This window comes from Canis aureus, chromosome 23 (assembly GCF_053574225.1).
Source record: "Canis aureus isolate CA01 chromosome 23, VMU_Caureus_v.1.0, whole genome shotgun sequence".
Classification (NCBI taxonomy): domain Eukaryota; kingdom Metazoa; phylum Chordata; class Mammalia; order Carnivora; family Canidae; genus Canis; species Canis aureus.
The window spans coordinates 2,618,371-2,638,678 of NC_135633.1; the positions used below are offsets into that span (position 1 = coordinate 2,618,371).

Genomic DNA, 20,308 nt, shown 5'->3' on the forward strand with positions numbered 1-20,308 from the left:
GTCCCAGGAGCTCACCAACATTGAACTCTCCATGGGCACTTCTCTTTATGGCTTCTAGGTGCTAAGAGGTTAAACAGATCAGATAAAGTCGCCTTCTGCTCTACAGAATATGATTTATACTGAACATAAACCTAAGTCAACAGCCTCCTTCTCTGTCACCCCTCCTCCCTCTCCCTCCCTCTTTTGGAGCTGCCCTTGGGCACGTGTCCATGACAGCGTGTTCTCCAGTCAACTGTAGTTGTTGGTTTGTTCTGTGTCCAACCAGTTCCCCATCCCTTCTCTCTAACAGCGAAGTCCCCAGAGGCAGGGACCCTGCCTCACTCATCGGGGCGTCCCTGGCATCTGCTTAGAGATTGTTAAGGAGCAAAAGGTTAAAAAGCAAATGTTAGGAGAAGGCTAAGTCACAGTCCTCTTAAGCTGTAAGTTTGACGCCTCGACCCCAATGAAAGGCTTTAGAGGATAACCTAGCCACAGAAGGATGGATGATGACCTTTGTGTCCCTGAAAGGAGAAGAGGCGGAAATGGAGCTTTAAAAATACTTGTGGGATTTTCTTTCCTCATGGAATAATGGTGGTCTGCCGCTGAGCTTCTTCACGAGAGAGGATGGCAGAAACACAGCTGGTTATGACCTTCCACTTGAGCGATACGACCGGAGCTCTGCTGGTGGGACACGAGTCTGAATCCCCGACCCCGATGTCCACCGTGGAGGTGTTACCTCATTGGCCCTATGTTCCCATAAACATCTTTAAAGAACTGTTTTTTGATCTTGTGAACCTCTAATTGATAAACTGTGTGAAACTGACCATTTGGGGTGACACGGAAACACTTCCTTGAAAGCTACTGACAGCTGGGAAGTGTTCCCACCTCCGTAGGTCTCAGATTCTCTAGTTATTCTTAAAAGTCAGTGACAGTTTAAACTCAGGGCTTACTCTCTTGAAGACTTTATTGAGTTTACCCAGTCAAGGGGCACCTGGCTGGCCCAGTGAGTAGAGTATTTGACACTTGATCTTGGGGTTGTGTGTTCAAGCTCTATGTTGGGCGTAGAGCTTACTTTAAAAAAAAAGTTTGTCAAATTGATTATTCCCACTTTACATAAAGCAGCCTTGAAAATTACCTCTCTTAAGCAACATACATCCAAACTCGGTAAGTTTTTAATAACCTTTGCTGAATAAATAAACGAATCGTTAACTAACATGTATGTAATGTGTCCTTAATAAGAGATAGCTTATGGCTCTTAGGCAAGAAGAGAGTCCAACTTGAAACACTATAGGTTAGTAAACCTCCTAGGGAAATTTCTGTAAGGGAACACGGTCTGCTGTGAAACATGAAGCTGGCGGTGAGGACATTGCATTTGGCCCAAAGAGGCATTGGTACTTCTCAGAATGGCCTAGAGTCAAGATTCATTTCATTAAGAGGTGATCCCAGAATGCACGGCACCATGTAGACTACTTAAGACTCAGCTGGAACCAGGCACCTTGCACAGGGCCTTCTTTAACCAAAAAGAAAGATGTTCTTTTCTTACTTTTTCTGAACCTTCTGGTTTCTCCCCAGGTGTCTAGGGGCCAGTACCGAGTAGAGCACCTCCAGTGAACTTCTTCCTGTGGTTATTCCCTGCCTCTATGAATGTACCTCAGGAGGCTGTGGAATGCCAGTCTTGGATTTTCATAATTAATTTAACATCGTGGTGTGGCCTTGACCATCCATTTAATGGGAAATCTGCTTTCCAGATGACAATAAATATGAAGATGAGAAGATGGTTGTGTTTTTTTGGTTTTAGGGGAGTTTTTTTGGTCTTTTTTTTTTTTTTTAAAGCATGGTTTTTCATTCAGTCTCTAAATTTGGGGTAAAAGTTCCCTTAGGGAGTATTTTCAGACTGTTTGAAGTTTGCATCTAATTTCGGAGGAAGATTGGAGGCCTACCTGTGTGTGACAGGCACCTGTTGCCGACACCTATACTGATCACAAGGGATAGGGCCAGCATCTTGGATCATTCATTTGACATCGATCTTGCATTTGTGTTTTAAACTCCGTGTCCTTAAAGTTTGCTCCTGTATATATCATATCTCCCTAATTTCCCTGTTAGGCTTATGGAATTTGCAGTATATTCATTTGTAGATGAACACGCTTGGAGTCATTTAACCACATGTCTTCCTCTTCACGTCTGTTTTCGTCAGCCCGCTCTTGTTTTCTGTTTACACTTTGAGATTATTTTGGATATTTCCTCTTCTCCACCACCGCCCCGACCATCTCAGTGTCTCCGAGACTTTTGGTCTTGTGCTCCTCCTGTGTTTGGCTTTGGTCACCCCACAGGCTGGTGGTATGTCTAACAACATTTGTTTGCACAGTTGCCCTTTATGGTTTCCAAAGCCCTTTCCCATGTGTTGATGACCATTGGCATGAGGCTGTGAGTCAGGGAAGGTGAGATTTCTTATCCTCCCTTCACAGAGCTGAGGCAGCAGGGTTCCTCCGATTGGCTCACCCATGAATTTGCCCAATTTGTTGGTTAAAAAATGGCCAATTATCAGCCAGTTCATAGGATCAACTTAATAACAAGTGGGAAAAGCATGCCCAGAACTCAGGTCTTCATTGCCCAGTTTCTTCTAGGAAATTTACCAGAAATTGAGATGGCACCCAACAGACGTCTTGATTTTAGTCACTACTGGGATGTAGCAAGTTAACCTTGTTTCTAGGTCCTGAGATCCATCCCAAATCACAGATGAAGCCTTGCTGGGCTTTAGAACCTTCACACCCCAGGGGCTGCACTTTTCAGGAATGATTTTGCGCTTTCCTGAAGATGTGTGATTGAATAATCAGTACTTTATAAGATAAATTAAAACTGATGGCGTACAGTGTAAACATCGAACTGTGCCGCAGTATTGCTGCACTTCTCCCGTAAAGTTGCCAGCCGGTTCCCTGCAGCATACAAATAGGGGATCGTGGAAAAACACGATGGGGTTTAGAGCCCAGATAATATCTCCACATTTTGAAAAGCATACATTTCCGGTCACGTTCACATGACTCTACCAATCTCATTGAAAAGATTGATTCTTAGTCTTACTTTTCTCTACAGACCATGTGCTTTAATTAGGAAAAAAAAAATCCCTTTAGTTTGCCTAGAAAAGTGGCGGAATGGTTCTTTTTCATAGAATTTTTGATGGGGCCTCTTTAGAAGGGAAAGCCACTCCTCGTCCTGGGTGTGGCCTGGCTGACCTGGGGAGTTGCAGCGATGACTGATGGCCCACACAAGGCTTAGGGTGGCCCTCCAGAAGCTTAGCTGACACACCGCTGATAAAGACGCATTTTCTTTTGTTAATACCTGTGAGGGCTTTCACAACAGGCATTTCCAGTTCTATTCTCAGGCTCTTTGCAGCTGCCTCTCTAGAAGTCTGCTGTCATCCACGGGCTGACGGGGGGCCAGAAGTGTGGCATTCTGGTTTTTGTGCCATGATGCGTCCAACCTGCCACACACGTTCAGGATGTCCTCTTCGGTGTATGTGTTGTATCGACTCAGTGTGGCTGGGGGGTCCACTTGGCCTTTGCTGTTCAGCCCACGGGCCTCTGGGCACCCATTTGGAGGCAGGGAACCCATGTAAGGTCTTCACAACCCTTGTTCCTTTGGCTCTTTGGGCTTGATTTCTCTTGTGGGCGCACTCGGAGGGTCCTCTGCTCCATCCGTGTTGGATCATCTGTTCCCCTGTCTTTGTGGTCATAACTAGTTGCATGAACTACTCCTTAATATATTTGAGGTTGTCCTGCCATACTTTTTGTTTCACTTCCGTCTCAGCCTCTCAGCTCTGTTCTTGAAGAATGGGAGTATGACGTGAGTCACAGGTGGGGTGGCCTAGGGAACCAGGCGTCTCGACTTGGAGAGGATTAGGTTGGTACTAAAAGGAAAGATTTTATGTTGTTGTTGTTGTTTCCTTAGGCACCTTGGCACTTGGGTCTTGATTGAAATCATTCTTACTCAGGTGGAGTTGGGGCTATTTGCCAGTTATGGTTAGTGACCTAAAAAGCACGTGGTTCTGTTCCTGGCCCAATGAGATCTTCTAGGAAAATGTTCTGACATTTCAAACAAATTACCTCCGTGCATTGTGTTGACACTATGCCCTATTAAGTAGGCATGTAGGGCTGAGACCTTGACGATTCAATATGGGGAAGAGATAGTAAAACAGGAATATTCGGGTTAGAGTCAACTTTTGTGGAATTAGTGTGTCAATAAGCTGCTTATCAGGAATGATCATAGAGGACTTTGCTTAAGTAAATATGAAATTGATGCTTAGGGTTTGAAGGTGTCCCTGCCAAGTAGACCTCCCTCAAAATATAAGATCCCATCCACATCTGACCCCATGTGGAAAGAAGCATGCAAGCTCTGGTTCAAATTCCATTTCTACCGTGTGTCTTTAAGTAATTTATTGAACCTCTCTGAGCCTCAGTTTTCTTTTCTTCTTTTTTTTTTTAAGATTTTATTTATTCCTGAGAGACATAGGCAGAGGGAGAAGCAGGCTCCCTGTGGGGAGCCTGATGCCGGACTTGATCCCGGGACCCTGGGATCATGGCCTGAGCTGAAGGCAGACGCTCAACCACTGAGCCACCCAGGCATCCTGAGCATCAGCTTTCTTTGCTGTAAGCTGTGGATAACTGGGGTATCCACCTTGCAGCTTATAAATGTGAGCTGTTATCTTTAATCATTTTTAATACAGAGAGGTTATTTATCCAGCTGCCCACAACTTCTCCCAAAATCTACAACCCCCCCAACCCGCCACTACCACCAGTGCTATGTTTGCTTACAGACACTATGTAGATAAAAAACACATCCCTCATCCTGTTGCTTAGATTAAATATGTTGGTGTTTGAGTTTGCATGTATTCTGTGGGAATCAATGTTTAGTGAAAAGGGAGGGAGACAAACAGATGTTCTCACAGTCCCGATGCTCATGAAACAGAATCGAGTGTTTCCATAAAGGTACAGTCTATTGGCTTAAGCGATGTGGATATTTTCTGACCAGCCATATGGATCTTTTGTCATCCGAGATGTTAATATTTTCCTTGTATTTTATAGTAGCTCTGGAACATGGCCAGTTTCTGGAACAGGGTCCACATGGCTCATTATGCACAGGGCCCAGAAACTGGCCGGCGTGAGCTGTTCACGTGAGCAGGGACACTGAGAAGAGCTGGGGATGCGGGAGGGCAGTGGGCAGGGGAACCAACTGCATGGTGTTTGCTCCTGCATAAGGCTGCAAAGAACGGGCACATCCCTGTGCTCTTTTAAGTGATTAAAAGAAATTGTAGGGGATCCCTGGGTGGCTCAGCGGTTTAGTGCCGCCCTCAGCCCTGGGATCGAGTCCCACATCAGGCTCCCTGCATGGAGACTGCTTTTCCCTCTGCCTGTGTCTCTGCCTCTCTCTCTCTCTCTCTCTCTGTCTGTCTCTCATGAATAAATAAAATCTTTAAAAAAAAAAAAGAAAAAAATTGTAGAGTTAGATGCAAAAATAGCCCGAAGGACAAATGGATGTGTGCAGCAGAGGCACCAGTTTTCCCCACGTGCACAGGAGGTTAATCCTAGTTAAGGCCTGGAACGTTGAGTTTCTGCAGAAAGGGCTGCACGTCCACACACGTCTTGGCAGCTGCCCACACGCATCCTCATGGCGTGACTGTGCATCCCAGAGGGAGGGCTGCGGCGTGCAGAGTTTAACACACTGATCCCTGAAAATGGTCTCATGAAGGTGAGCAACAGGGAGCTACCGACATCCCCTTGTGGGACGTCTTTCCCTTAGGATTGCCTGGTGGGGCTTTAAAGGGGCTGCCCCTGTCATTCCAGGGGCACCCCCTCTGTCCGGCTTCTTCCCCGACCTGTGTTTCACCCCTTGCTTTGTAGGAACCCGTGTTCTCCGATGCAGTTCAGAGGATAGGGTCTGGTCTAGGGGGAGGTGTCTTCACCAGGTGGGAGTCATGTGTCCCAGGCTCATTCGACCCCTTGGCAGTAGTGCCCCCGAAGGCTTCCAGTTTGGATTGCGATGGCTCTCGTGAGCGGATAGTCTGTGATGGAATGCGCTCAGGTGACTGGCTAGCCGCGGGAGGGAAATCACTGGCTGTGGAGGATTTCAGGCGCTCCATCCGTGGAAACGCTGGGACCGCCAGGCCTTCACCAACAGCTCCGGGCCCACTAAGCCTGTGTTAGTGTGGAGACGTGTCTGCTGGGCGTGGGCTCACAGCTGCCAGAATTGCCGTAGCACCTGCTCGCAGGAATTCGGAGGGGGCCCGGCAACACCTTTCCAGCCACCTGTCAACTGGAAGTTTCCAATTCTGAGCAGAGAGACCGCAGTCATCTCTCTTGCTTGTTTTTGGTCTTTGTCTGTAATTGTAATTGTTCTGGCTTGTTTGTTCTCCATGTCGGCCTTGTGGCAAACTTTTTTTAAAGGGGGATTCCTCTTATCCTCTGGCTTGAAAGGGTGTCTGTATGTTCTCCCTTGGGGACAAAGCGTGCAGTCACACCCCCCCTCTTGCACCCCCCTTCTTCACTTTCCGTGAAGTACAGAGCATGCTTATTCCTGGATCCCGGAGCTGGGAAGGCCGTGCTCTGCTGTGGGTTCACAGCACCACCTGGTAGTAGGTGCACCCTGTTTGTCATCTGGAGGGGGCAGTCCCTTAGCTGTGCTCACATCTGTACTGTGTGCGGCTCGAGGTGGAAACCAGTAGTACTTAGGACTGCACCTGGGAAAGGGGGTTCTGTGTCCTCTCAGTCCCACCCATTTGCAGGTGATGTAACAGCAACACTATCAGAGTTCCCGAGTGACTCATCTGTATATGTACTGGTGACTCGGTGACTCGGGTGTTTGGGAACTAGCTGTCTTTGCAATCCTTTGAAAAAAAAAAAAAAAACCTAAACAGTGAAGCAATCTCCAGTTCTGTTGATGAAACTACCCCCATCAGCTCCCGGATGATATCCCAGTGACTCAAAAATTCTTAGGCTTTTCTTTAGAAAGCTGACTTCCCCTCCCCCCCTTTAACCTCCTCCAGTCTTAAAGGAGATGATCCCAGTTGTCAGAACCCGACTGAGAAATCGGGTTGCCTGCTGTGTACCCTACTGACATAAAGATGAATTGGGGTTGGTTAGAGGATTTGGATGCTTGATCTGTTTCAGGGTTTTGTTGTTGTTGCCACTGCTGCTGTTTTACGAATTTTATTTAGGAGTTAGGTGGTAGGAGTTCGCTAATCGGTTAGTTGTAGGAGAGGCTTAGAAACAAATCTTCATGTGGTGAGTGAGTCAGTTTTCCCTGCCTCTGTCTCTGTTTCACCACCAGAGACATCTGGCTGAAAAGAATATTCATGTGTGTGGAAATCTATCACCTGCTAATGCCGTCGGTGTCATTTCCAGTCTGATTCTGATCGAGGGAATGATGTTAGGCTTTGGAAGTGATCCGGGAAGCCAATTATGCTTGTACTTGCTTTGTAGCGTGGAAATAGAAATTAGTGATTGAGTGGAAGTCCAGATTCAGGTCAGTAATACAATATAAATTCTCATTCAGTCCATCATGTTTATAGGCATCCTGCACTGTATTGTGTAAACACAATAGTGGAAAAGACAACAGAGCTAAAGGGAACACAGACTTATTTAGTATCATTACAAAAGGAAAAATATTTTCCTACATAATAAATGTCCCAATAAAATGAGTTGAACCAATGAGGAGAGACGGCAGGTAAGCGCAGAATGTACCAGATACTTAAGTTGAACCCAATTAACCCTTTCATTTCCTTATCTTAAGTAACTTTCCTTCTCTCTGTCATTTACAATCCAGCGTTCCTCAACCTTAATAAGGATACAAATCACCTTGAAGTATATGTGAATCTTGTGGAAGTACAGATTGTTTTAGTGGATAGGGTGGGTGGGATGGAGGAAAGGAAGCTGAGGTTCTTCGTTTCTTATAAGCTCCTAGGTGATGCTATTGCTTCTGGCCCATGGAGCTCACTTTGAGAAGCAAGGTTTCAATTATTTTTTCCAGGTCCTTCCTTACAAACTGGGCCATTGAAACTTAAAGGAACCTTGATCATATGGAAAATCAAGATTTCTGTCTGCCATGTATGGGAATTTGATAATGCATTGTTTTTTTTGCAATTTAATAATTAGAACATTGTTCAAAGAGTGACAAATACCATATGATTTCATTAATATAGGGAATTTTAGAAACAAAAGAAATGAGCAAAGGGGAAAAAAGAGAGAGAGAAACGAATCAAGAAACAGACTCTTCATTACAGAGAACAAACTGATGGTTACCAGATGGAAGAGGTATGGGGGATGGGTTAAACAGGTGATAGGGGTTAAGGTGTGCCCTTGTGATGAGCACCGGGTGATGTATGGAATTGTTGAATCACTATGTTTTACAGTTGAAATTAACATAACGCTGTATGTTAATTAACTATAACTTAGGATAGACTTAAAAAAGTCAAGAAAAATAGTAATAGAATACTGTTAAATCTGAACTTTAGAATTTCAGGTGAGATTTGTTTATAATAAAGATAATGGAATCCTAAATAAAGAGGTCAGGCTTTTTATTAATTGAGTGTTAACTGCCATTTTGTTCTTATGATCTAAAAACCAGCAGTTTAAGAGGCACCTGGCTAGCTCAGCCAGGTAAGAGTCTAGCTCAGGTCATGATCTCAGGGTCGTGAGATGGAGCCCAGGGTCGTGAGATTGAGCCCAGCATCAGGCTCCACGCTCAGCACGAGTCTGCTTGGCATTCTCTAGCTTCTCCCTTCCCCCTTGACCCTCCCCCTGCCCACGTGAGCTTGCACACTTGCTCTCTCAAAATAAATAAATACATAAATAGAATATTTTTTAATAGGAGTTAAAAATGTATTTTAAAAAACAAAATTTTGAATCCATCTATTCGTTTGATAGGCCAGTGACCTGTGTGTGCTGGAAACTCTATTACAGAGACGTGCATTGTTTGGGTGGGATTGCTCTCTGAAGAGGAGGCGAAGGTGAGGGGCAGGGCTTAGATGAGCTGCCAGCTGTGGGTGGCTCTGGCTTTCAGGGGTTCTTCCTTGGTTACAGTAGAAGAGTAGGTTTCTTGGGGCAGTAGTGTTGGAGGAACTTAGGGACCTTTGGATGGTGACAGCCGTGCCTGGGATTGGAATGACAGGTTGGGTGATCTCTGACCAGACCTGGTCCTTGTGCCAGGCATTTCCTACCCTTATTCCAAAACTTGTTCCATCTCATTTTAAGACTTACCATTCTTACTTTGATTTCACCTCCCTAAATACTACACAAATATTACCAGCGCGAAGGGAAGAGAGTCATTTAGCCTGTGTGGGAACCTACTTTATACAAGGTACTGTACAAATTGTAAATCAGAGAGAAGACCCATCCCCATCCTACTGGAGACTACGGTCCTGCTTTACCCCTGGGTGACTTAGGTCTCTGGCCAGTAGAAAGATTTTTGCTTTTTTCAAGGATGGAATGGAATAAAGGGTGTTAATAGAGCATCAGAGCTATATGCTTGCTATCAAAAGTGGTATGTAATTTATCTATCAAATTAGTAATTCAAGGGGCTATACTTTTTTACATGATAATTATGTGTCTGTATTATTCTGGGTCTGTAAGAACCAGCAGTTTCTCTGGCACTCTGAGTAAGACATTCTGTGTCTACAAATGTCACAACTCCATGGAGCATACTAGGGGATCAGAGCGTACTCTGGTTTGAGGGACTGTGTTGTGTAGAAAGCATAATTGGTTGCACATGAACGTAAAATACATTATGGTTAAAAATTTCATTTTTAAAGGCACTTCCTCCATAGCTTTGGAACATCTGCATTATCAGATTTCATTTCCTAAAATATTTGTTAGTTTCAATTGGTTGGTCATTCAGGCAAGTAGGTGAGCATCTGTCATGATCATTAGGCCCCCACCGCCGTCTTATTTATGGATGCCAACTGCCAAGTATTTTCTTTGAGGAATATGAAGTTTTCTGTTTTTGAGTTGTTGTCGTTTATATTCTTCTCAGCCAAGCAGTATATACCTAATGGGAAAATAATGCAGAGGGATAAAAGAAACTGGTCTCTGTAGTTGAAGGCCTAGTTTTCCTTTGGAATCTCAGGTTCTGACCTTGTTCTATCAGGGGAACCACAGAGAGTGGATGAGTTGATTAAAAACTCTGGTCCTCTTTCCTCCTGTACAGAAGGGGGATAATTATAGTTACCTGCACCTCTGGGGTCCTATGAGTCTTAATTAGTTAATATTTGCAAAGTGTTTAGAGATCTTTGAATTAAAAGTGCTGAGCAGTGGAATCCAAGTTCAGTGTAATTATAATTGGAATGAGAGTTTCGATTCCCGTCTTCCCTCTGCCTCGCTCCATGGTGTTCTTTCAGCCAACCCAGACCTGGCCCGTGGGTACCACTCATCCCTGCACACTTTTCTCCAACCCCTTCTGCTTTTGCAACTCACTTCAGCCTAACAGTAGAGAATAGAAGATAGAAATAAGTTAAAAGATATACCCAAGCCCAGAACCCCAATCTCACACTGAAGTAACTGTTCACTAATTCATTCTTTCTTTCTTTCTTTCTTTCTTTCTTTCTTTCTTTCTTTCTTTCTTTTTCTTTCTTTCTTTCTTTCTTTTTGAGAGCGCATGTGCACACAGGGCTGGGGAAGAGAGAGAGAGAGAATCTTAAGCAGGCTCCATGCCTAGCACAGAGCTGGACATAGGGCTCAACCTCACCACCCAGAGATCATGACCTGAGCCAAAATCAAGAGTCGACTGAGCCACTCAGGTGCCCCTCGCTATTTATTTTTAAAGTTTACTGAGAAGAAAACCAGCCAGTTAACTGGTCTGTCCCACTCTGTTACTCAAGGTCCCCCTACACCTGGTGATAAACTGGCTCTCTGGAAGCATTTTCCTGCTCAGAAACTCTCACTGGCTCTCCCATGCCTGTAAGGCAAGATCCAGACTCGTTAAGCATCACCCTGAGAGCCTTCCAGAATCTGACAGTCACTCTCTGTTATTTCTCGCCATTCTCTTCCAAAGCTCTTCTCTGGGGAAATGTACTCCATGACTCCTAACCAAGCCTCCATCCATCCGTCAGCGTCCTTTCTGGACACGTCTAAATCATCCCCATCCTTTGCCTTCCTCTTCACAAAGCATTCTTCATTCTCTAACTGGAAGTAACCTCTTTCTCTTTATAGAATTTTTTCTTTTTACTTTTCCTGGATCGTGTCTACCTTTCTGTTTTAGTTACTTAAATATATGTCCTACTTCCCTCCTACACTGTAACATTTGGAATTAGATTCCTTGTACGATGATTGAACAAGCAAAGCTAATCTATGCATGTAGTGAAACTGGATACAAATGAAAGATTTTACATCTTACATTGATCTGCAAGATTGCATTAAGGTGGTCTTTGAATAGGTTTGCGTCATATATGTCAGGAATTAACTATTAATTGATAATTTCTTCAACAGTACCATTATCCTTGTTGCTTATAGGACTACGCTGAGCAGCCATATCTTTAAACTGCTTGCTTTGATAGCATGCTCATAGACAAAACTCTAAGGGACTGGCTTTGTGTTTTTTCTTCTGTGTGCCTGAATTACCCCTGTTGCTTTTGCTTTCCCTTCCTAGCTTTGGCCATGGAAGTGTTGTTCTATCTAACATGCTTAAATTTTTTGCAGAGCTTTCCTTTAGAGGAAGACCATGTTGTCTGAAATTCCACCTCCTGAAATAATCAAGCCTTAAAGTGGAAGGGACTTCTAGGTCACAATTAATCCAATACTACAAAGTAGTATCTCAGAGGTGCTGCCTTTAGAAAGTTGGGCTCCAGGGTACACACACCTGCAGAGAACCGTGGCCACATCTTAAAAGCTCCTCCTCTGACCACTCTTTGTAGCAGAGCCTCTCTTCTCCCTGCAGTTACATATTCTAAACCCGGCAGCGGGTCCTGATGGTGAAAACTTGGACAAAGAGGTAACCTGTTAACCTCTCTGAACCATAATTGTCTCATCTGTATAATGCGGATAATAATACCCTGTCTTACCTCCTTGTCACAATCAAGTTAGATCATACTTGTGAATGTGCTGTAGTCTTTTAGACAAATGTAAGTCGTTGCTACAGCATCCTGTCCTGGATATTCACCTGGTTGAATGTTGAAGACTTTGGAGTCATGCTTAAAACTAAACTTTCCTTCCATTTTGTCGATTTTCTTTTAGCCCTGTGTACTATATTTAATTTTTTGAGAATAGGGCTAAAAAAAAACAAAAAACAAACCAAAAAACTCCTTCCTAGCATCTTATAGGTATGATGGAGTTGATTGTTGGAAACCTTGGAGCAAAATTAGCACCAGTTGTTTTATTGCATATCAACAGCTGTGTAGACTAACAGTCTCCTTAGCAGCATTACACACCGCCTCTTTATCTCTGGCGTAATGAAGACTCGTCTGAGCGGCTAAAATGTCAGGAATTGTCATGGAAGCTCTTACTTGCTTTTGGGATTCCCTAATACAACGTCTAAAATCACTCAATGAAGAGGTTCAAGGCAAAAGAGGCAGTTACAAGACTAAAAAGCCCAAGCTTTGCCATGATCATTGTTATCACTGGCTGCTTTTCCAAGGGCTTCTATTAAAAACAGAGCTACAGAAATAGGGGCAGTTCGTATGATATCATGTCATTTGCTTTTAGAAATTCTTCAAGTAAAGCTTTCCCCTTTGCAGAAGCTAAAGAGATTCCGTGTGGCTGATCGTTGACATCTATCGGGTCCCTTAGAGCCTATAATTTGGGGTTAGCATGACCTGTACGTGGCCAGATAATTCCAGTGGGCTCACTGGTGCTTTCCAAATGGAAAGACTTCCCATGAAAATTGGGTCAAAACTGTCTTTCCTCATGGTTTAGGAAACCCATTAGTAAGTTTTCCCTGAGAACTATGATATTATTCTGTGTTAAGCATTAGTCGGGTCAGGCATGATTCATTCCCTCAGAGAGCTTATCATCTAACTGCAGACCGGCCATGGTTCGCAAACACTGTTAACAATTAACAAGCGAGTAGGGAACCAGGTACGAGGTGAGATGTAGTGTGCAAATTTTAGAAGACAAGGAGGGCAGCGTGTGCGGGGCAATTAGAGAAGGTGGCGCATATGAGCTGAAGCTTGAATGGGCTGTGAAGGATAAACAAGACTTAGTCAGATAGAGAGAAAAGAGTTGGCCCGAAGAATGGGACAAGTCACTTCCAGGCCATAATGTGTACGGGGCTCCAGGGCCTCTGGTCTGATCAGAGCAGAGGTGAGTAAGGTTAAAGCCAGGTTTTGAAGAGTGTGAATGCCCAGCTTGGTAAAAGAGGTTGGGTAGGATCTAGTGGAACAGAAATGCCATTGCAGGTTTTTGTAAGAGAACGACGAGATTAAGAGTGGTGAGTCAGCCAGTGGTCATCATAGTTGGATGGATCAGAAAGGATGTGAGGTACATCGGGGGGCATCGTCATCCCAAAACAAGGGGGTGACAGCTGAGCCAAGAGGGTGGCAGTGGGATGGATGAGAAACGTGTTTGAAAGGAAAAATGAGCAGGACTTCTTCACTGATTGGATTTGAAGACCACACCCAAATCATGTGGACTTGATTCCAAGATCTCTCACCTTCAGCCTGGACAGCCCAAGCATTCGGAAATCACTGTCAGAAGCAAAAGAGTGAGGAAGGAACGTGGTGGCCCCCACAAAAAAAGGACTGAGTTCGGTGCTGGATACATTACAAGGCCTTGTGGGCGGGTCGGCGGGCAACATCCGGGCAGTGTCCGTCTGGGCAGGGCTGGCCGTGGGGGGGGACTTCAGCACCAGGTCCTTGGTTACTCGTCTGTGCAGATGTCCAGCCTTGAAGGACGCCCCCCTTGGGGCTTCAGGATGAACTTTTTGTTCTTCTGAAATATTTACTTATGGAAGAGCTGAGAAAATGGTATATATACTTTGATAACCAAGAAGTTATTAGTAAAAAGCTGAGACCAGTGAAAAGCAGAGTAAACTTCTTGAAGCCCAGTGTAGGAAAGGTATCATTCAAAGACTCCTTACTGTAGCGGTGGTGATGAGACAGCTGCCCCACTCTGCAGCTGAAGATGCCTGAGTGCTTCGGGTCATTTTAAGGAGCTCGTGTGGGCAGTTAGTAAATATTAATGAAACGTACTCTTTTTCATTAATTCTAAGATGAGCATTTTCTTAATCGTATTTTTAACATCTCTGGAAAGGGTTGTGTCCTACAGTTGATATCATTTTACTGTTCTTGTTGGCCAGGTAGGAATCACAGGTAGGATATCACAGCTGTCATCGCCTTAACCAATATATTTTGCTTAGTTTTCTTTTGTTACATCTGCAGAAAAATTATATGTGATAAAATGTGTCCAAATAAGTCTCAAAGAGCTCCTCAGTAAGTACACGGTAACAGTTCCCAGCGATAAAGAAAGCAATAGTTTAGGGGCGCCCGGGTGGCTCAGCGGTGGAGCATCTGCCTTTGGCCCAGGGCGTGACCCCAGAGTCCCAGGATCGAGTCCCACATCGGGTCCCGGCAGGGAGCCTGCTTCTCCCTCTGCCTGTGTCTCTGCCTCTCTCCCTCTCTCTCTGTGTGTCTCATGAATGAATAAGATAAAATAAAAAAAAAGGAAGCAATAGCTTAATTGACTACATTCTTTATTTCTGGTGGTACATAAAATGGTGTGTCTTATAACGCCAGCATCTTAGATATAATGAAATAAATCATATTAAAAGATAACTGATCGCAGCCAGTCTCTACCAGGGTGATACAGACCGCTGGAGTACGGTACTCTAAATGTGCATTCTTTCCTCGACCTACATTGAGGTGGCCCTTGGGTTGTTTCAATTTGGGCTGGGAACATCAGGAGGAAGGATTTTCATCCAGTGGTGTCAATACCACCTGCCAGGACCAGAAAGCTTCTTTGATGGTGCAGAATCCAGAACGTGCACAAAAAGTTCAGGTGTTCGCGGCATGGGTATCTGTGGCTCATTCAAACCCGTGGGCCCTCCTGCCCCGGGACCCTCAGGTACTCCAGACAGGCCTGGCGTGCTTGCTGTTGGTGCAAAGTGAGAGTGGATCCACCAGGAAAGTTGTGGGTGTTTGGGGTTGTCTCTTCGTGGTCTCCTGTGAGAGCCGAGAACGGAAACCCTCGTTTGTCGGAACCAGCAGTATGGCCTGTTGCGTGGAGGTAGGTTGGTGCCTTCCGTTGGGTAGAAGGAGGCCCGTCCTTTGTCCTGCTGGCTGGCACAGGATGACACCCTGGCACGTTTGTGCCTTGCAAGCGCTTGCTCTGGGCCCGGGAAGCAGGAATAGTTGCGGGGGTGGGGGCTGAGGGTGCCTCTGTGTCTTGCTAAGGGACCTGGTGCTCCAGGTAAGTGCGCTGATGTCCTTTGCCGGGTGACGGTCACCGAGGGGCGGCCTGTAGGTATGTCCGTGTTGGTTGACCCCGTGCCGGCCACTGCCAGGCCTGCCTGTAGACAGACAGACAGCTGGGGTGCAGCAGCCGGCCCATGGGGTGGCCCTCGGGGCTCCCGGGGACCCTGGAGGTGGGGAGGAGGCCCTCGCTGCCTCTTGGGGAACGTGCAGGATGCCACCCGGCGCCGGACAGGTGCTCGGACACGTCCCCGCGGGCCCGGCCCGCCGTGGCCAGCGGGTGCAGGTGCAGGTGTCGGTGCGGGTGCGGGTCCCGCGGGAGGGCGGCGTGGCCGGCTCGCCCCGGAGCACTCGCGCTGTGTGCATGGCCCCAGCCCCGCGCAGAAAATGATGTGTGTTTGGAAATAAGCAAAGCATCTTCAGTTGTGACCACGCAGGTGCAGCAGGAGAACGCGGCAGCCGAAGTCGGGAGCCCCAAGCCCTCGTGTAAACTTTCTTGGGGCCGGGGAGCGAGTCCTCGGAGGCCTTCAGGCTCCTTATCTGCCACGCTTGCTGGAGTTCTCTTTCTGCTTTGTTCTGATAGATGATCTCTACGGGAGGGGGGAAAAGGCAATGGAAAGAAAGGCCCTTTCCAGCTCCCCGCCTTCTTTCTCCTGGTGCCGCTGGTGCCCGGGCACCACGGAGCCGGAGGCCCCCCAGGCCCCGCGGGCCACTGCCCGTCTGTCACAGGCTCCTGCAGCAGGACCATGTTGCTGACTTGGGGGGAAAATTACTATTGCACTTGCAGTTGTTGCTTAGTAACATTTCTGATTTTGTGTTTCCTGTGACAGCCTGAGCAGAGATCATTAAAAATTAAACTTACAAAGCTGCTAAAGCGGGAGGAAGGAGGAAAACTTGAAGCCACCATTTTTTCGCTCGCTCAGAAGCCATCTAAGCTCAGGTTTCAGTGCCACATCTTGCGGCAGACCCTGCACAGTCCCTGGTTTATATTAAACCTATTAAGCCGCGTAGAGCGCGCTGCCGGCGTTAGCTGGTGTCTGGTGCAGCTGGAGTTTGTCACCAGCGCATAAGACCCTTGACCCTGCAGAATGGCCTGGAATAGCAACCACGTGGCCGCACTGCATCCTCGCAAGAGAAAGCCCTAACGAGTTCTGTGTCCTGTTTCTGCTTTTTCCCTACAGTTCCACCAGGTGAGAAGAGTGATGACCATCCTTTTCCTTACTATGGTTATTTCATACTTCGGTTGCATGAAGGCTGCCCCCATGAAAGAAGCGAGCGTCCGAGGACAAGGCAGCTTGGCCTACCCAGGTGTGCGGACCCATGGGACTCTGGAGAGCGTGAGTGGGCCCAAGGCGGGTTCCAGAGGCCTGACGTCGTTGGCCGACACTTTTGAACACGTGATAGAAGAGCTGTTGGACGAGGACCAGAAGGTTCGGCCCAATGAAGAGAACAATAAGGACGCGGACTTGTATACCTCCCGGGTGATGCTCAGCAGTCAAGTGCCTTTGGAGCCTCCTCTTCTCTTTCTGCTTGAGGAATACAAAAATTACCTGGATGCTGCAAACATGTCGATGAGGGTCCGGCGCCACTCCGACCCCGCCCGCCGCGGGGAGCTGAGCGTGTGCGACAGCATTAGCGAGTGGGTGACAGCGGCAGACAAAAAGACTGCAGTGGACATGTCGGGCGGGACGGTCACCGTCCTCGAAAAAGTCCCTGTGTCGAAAGGCCAACTGAAGCAGTACTTCTACGAGACCAAGTGCAATCCCATGGGTTACACGAAGGAGGGCTGCAGGGGCATAGACAAAAGGCATTGGAACTCCCAGTGCCGAACTACCCAGTCGTACGTGCGGGCCCTTACCATGGATAGCAAAAAGAGAATTGGCTGGCGGTTCATAAGGATAGACACTTCCTGTGTGTGTACACTGACCATTAAGAGGGGAAGATAGTGGCTTTATGTTGTATAGATTATATTGAGACAAAAATTATCTATTTGTATATATACATAACAGGGTAAATTATTCAGTTAAGAAAAATAATTTTATGAACTGCATGTATAAATGAAGTTTATACAGTACAGTGGTTCTACAATCTATTTATTGGACATATCCATGACCAGAAGGGAAACAGTCATTTTGCGCACAACTTTAAAAAGTCTGCATTACATTCCTCGATAATATGTTGTGGTTTGTTGCCGTTGCCAAGAATTGAAAACGTAAAAAGTCTAAAAAAATAATAATAATAATGATAATAATAAATTGCATGCTGCTTTAATTGTGAATCGATAATAAACTGTCCTCTTTCAGAAAACAGACAAAAAAAAAAAAAACCAACAAAAATTTGAACCAAAACATTCCGTTTACATTTTAGACAGTAAGTATCTTCGTTCTTGTTAGTACTATTCTCTGTTTTACTGCTTTTAACTTCTGATAGCGTTGGAATTAAAACAATGTCAAGGTGCTGTTGTCATCGCTTTACTGGCTTAGGGAATGGGGGATGGGGGGTATATTTTTTGTTTGTTTTGTGTTTTTTTTTTGTTTGTTTTGTTGTTTTGTTTTGTTTTTGTTTTTCTTTTTTAGTTCCCATAGGGGGTAGGGATGGGGAAAGAATTCCTTCACTATATATATTCTGGTTGACAAAAGATTTATTTGTATATTGTAAAGATGTTTGCAGTATCAGTCAGATGACTGGAAAATGAATAAAAAATTAAGGCAACCGAACAAAGTTCCCAGCCCACTTCCCATGATGCACCTCCTAGGCTCCCCCGTGCCCTCCCACGTGGTCAGGGGAGGCTGCTTTTGTTGGAAAGAACTACATTTTCTTAGAGCACATTCTTTCCCTCCCGCCCTCTCTGGTCCCCTCTTTGTTTCGTTTTCTCTTAAAGGAAGAAAAATCAGTTGCGCGCCCTGAAATAATTTACCACTGCTGTGAACAAGTGAGCAAATTTTGCCACCGTAGCACTCCTATAAGCATGGAGAACAGTGATTTCTTTTTTTTTTTTCCTTTTCCTTTTTTTTTCTTTTTTTTTTTTTAAGAGGAGAGAAAGACAACAAAACACAAAAACAGATTCTTTTTTATGAGGGGTAGACATTTGGGTAAATCATTGTAAGGCTTAAGAAAATCATGGGAAGGCTTAAGAGTGGTCTCGCAAGTGGAAGGTGGAGCTCTGTACAGACCCAGAAATGCCTAGATCAGGGCAGGAGTCCACACTGCCGGTGGCTGGAGACTGCGCAGCCGTCTGGAGGCCGCGTGGAGCTGACTCATCATCTCCGGGCGGTGCAGGAGGAATTTCTGGGGGCCATCCTGAGGTCTAGGTGGGGGTGGGCAACGGTACATTCCGGAAGGGAGGCCTCTGAGGGACTTTGCAGGGGCGGCTCTGCAATGACTGTGTCGCGTTGCTTGGACCTCGCGCTTTAAGTGCCTACATTATCTAACTGTGCTAAGAGGTTCTCGCTGGAGGACCCCACTCGGGCTGACTGAAGCTCTGCGCCCCTGGGTCATTTGTCCTAGAGCTGGATTAGCCTGGAGCAGGTTCAGAGCCGAGTGTGGCACCGTGATCTTGAGACGGATGCAAGGAGGAAGAAGATGCTTGCGGCAGGAACGCTTGCGGCTGGGACAGTAGACTTGAGGAGACCAGGGTTTTGTCTTCTGAGAACTTTTGGTAAGGGGGCAGGGACAGGAACAGGCCCCCAAACTCAGGTTCGGATGACCAAGGCTACCGAGAGAAAATCTTGTCCAGAGACAAGACTTCGGGGAGGTGTCTGCACATCTGGGACACCAAAGGCCTGAAGGTGCCTTGCGCGATGGAAGAGGCCGGGCCGGCGCTGAGCGAGTCACGCCCTGCAGTGAAGGCCTCCGCGGCCTCCTGCCCGTCCTGTCTCACCTCTGCCCTCTCGGGGTTGGAGAAGTAAAGTGGGGAGTCTGGAGTAGTGGTCGCGGGAGACACGGATCCCAGGGAGAATTAGTGCTAAACCCACTCACCCACGCAGCCCACTACCCAAGCCTGAAAATGCCCTAGGCCAGAGTCCTTGAACAGCAGAAAGCCTGCAGAGGTTGCTGCATCTTAGCAGGGCGAGGGGTAAGCAAAAGAGGCCTTCCACCGTGACCCAGGGCATGAAGACACCATCGCAAATGATTGCCCTTTGTTCAGTCTTTCGTTTAGAGCGAGCCGAGCCTACCCCTTAGGGAACCACCCGAACACCTGTCTTTAGAAGAGGGAAGACTTTAGTGTAGGTTTGTTTTGTGCTGTTTGAAAATGCTGTCTTTGTAATTATTTTTGACATGTAACGAATATCTGCTGTACGTGAACTTTCGCAGCTTGCTTCTGAGGGACAAAATCCTAAAACGGGGAGTCCCAGCGCCATCTCAAAGTCCTGCACAGGCCAGATCTGTTACGTGGTCGCGTAGGAGACATTCGGCAACTGTGTGGTCACTGGCTCTCTCTTACCCGATAGGATGCGTCACAGTCACACGCTTGGTGGTTCACGTTGACCTAAGATTTATTTTGTTAAAATCTCTCTCTGTTGCTGTTCGTTTTTGTTCTGTTCAGTTTTGTTTTGTTTTTAAAGTCTTGCTGTGGTCTCTTTGTGGCAGAAGTGTTTCATGCATGCCGGCAGGCCTGTTGCTTTTTTATGGTGATTCCCATTGAAAATGTAAGTAAATGTCTGTGGCCTTGTTTTCTCTATGGTAAAGATATTATTCACCATGTAAAAACAAAACAAAAAAAATATTTATTGTATTTTAGTATATTTATATAATTATGTTATTGAAAAAAAAATTGGCATTAAAACTTAACCGCATCAGAAGCCTATTGTAAATACAAGTTCTATTTAAGTGTACTAATTAACATATAATATATGTTTTAAATATAGAATTTTTAATGTTTTTAAATATATTTTCAAAGTACATAAAATCTGGGGGTTCTGGGTTTTTTCTCTTCACTGTAAA

At 45.9% G+C, this 20,308-nt stretch overlaps 1 protein-coding gene across 5 annotated transcripts in view; it reads left to right on the plus strand.

Moving 5' to 3' along the window:
- BDNF (brain derived neurotrophic factor) overlaps positions 1 to 17,822 on the plus strand; it is a 51,417-nt gene extending 33,595 nt beyond the window's left edge. For all 5 annotated transcript variants that reach the window (XM_077866151.1, XM_077866152.1, XM_077866154.1 and 2 more), the window contains exon 2: positions 16,546 to 17,822. In XM_077866151.1, the coding sequence (XP_077722277.1) occupies positions 16,546 to 17,310 (765 nt within the window). In that variant the 3' untranslated portion in view covers positions 17,311 to 17,822. The remainder of the gene's footprint in view (positions 1 to 16,545) is intronic.
- Positions 17,823 to 20,308: the final 2,486 nt, after the last annotated feature.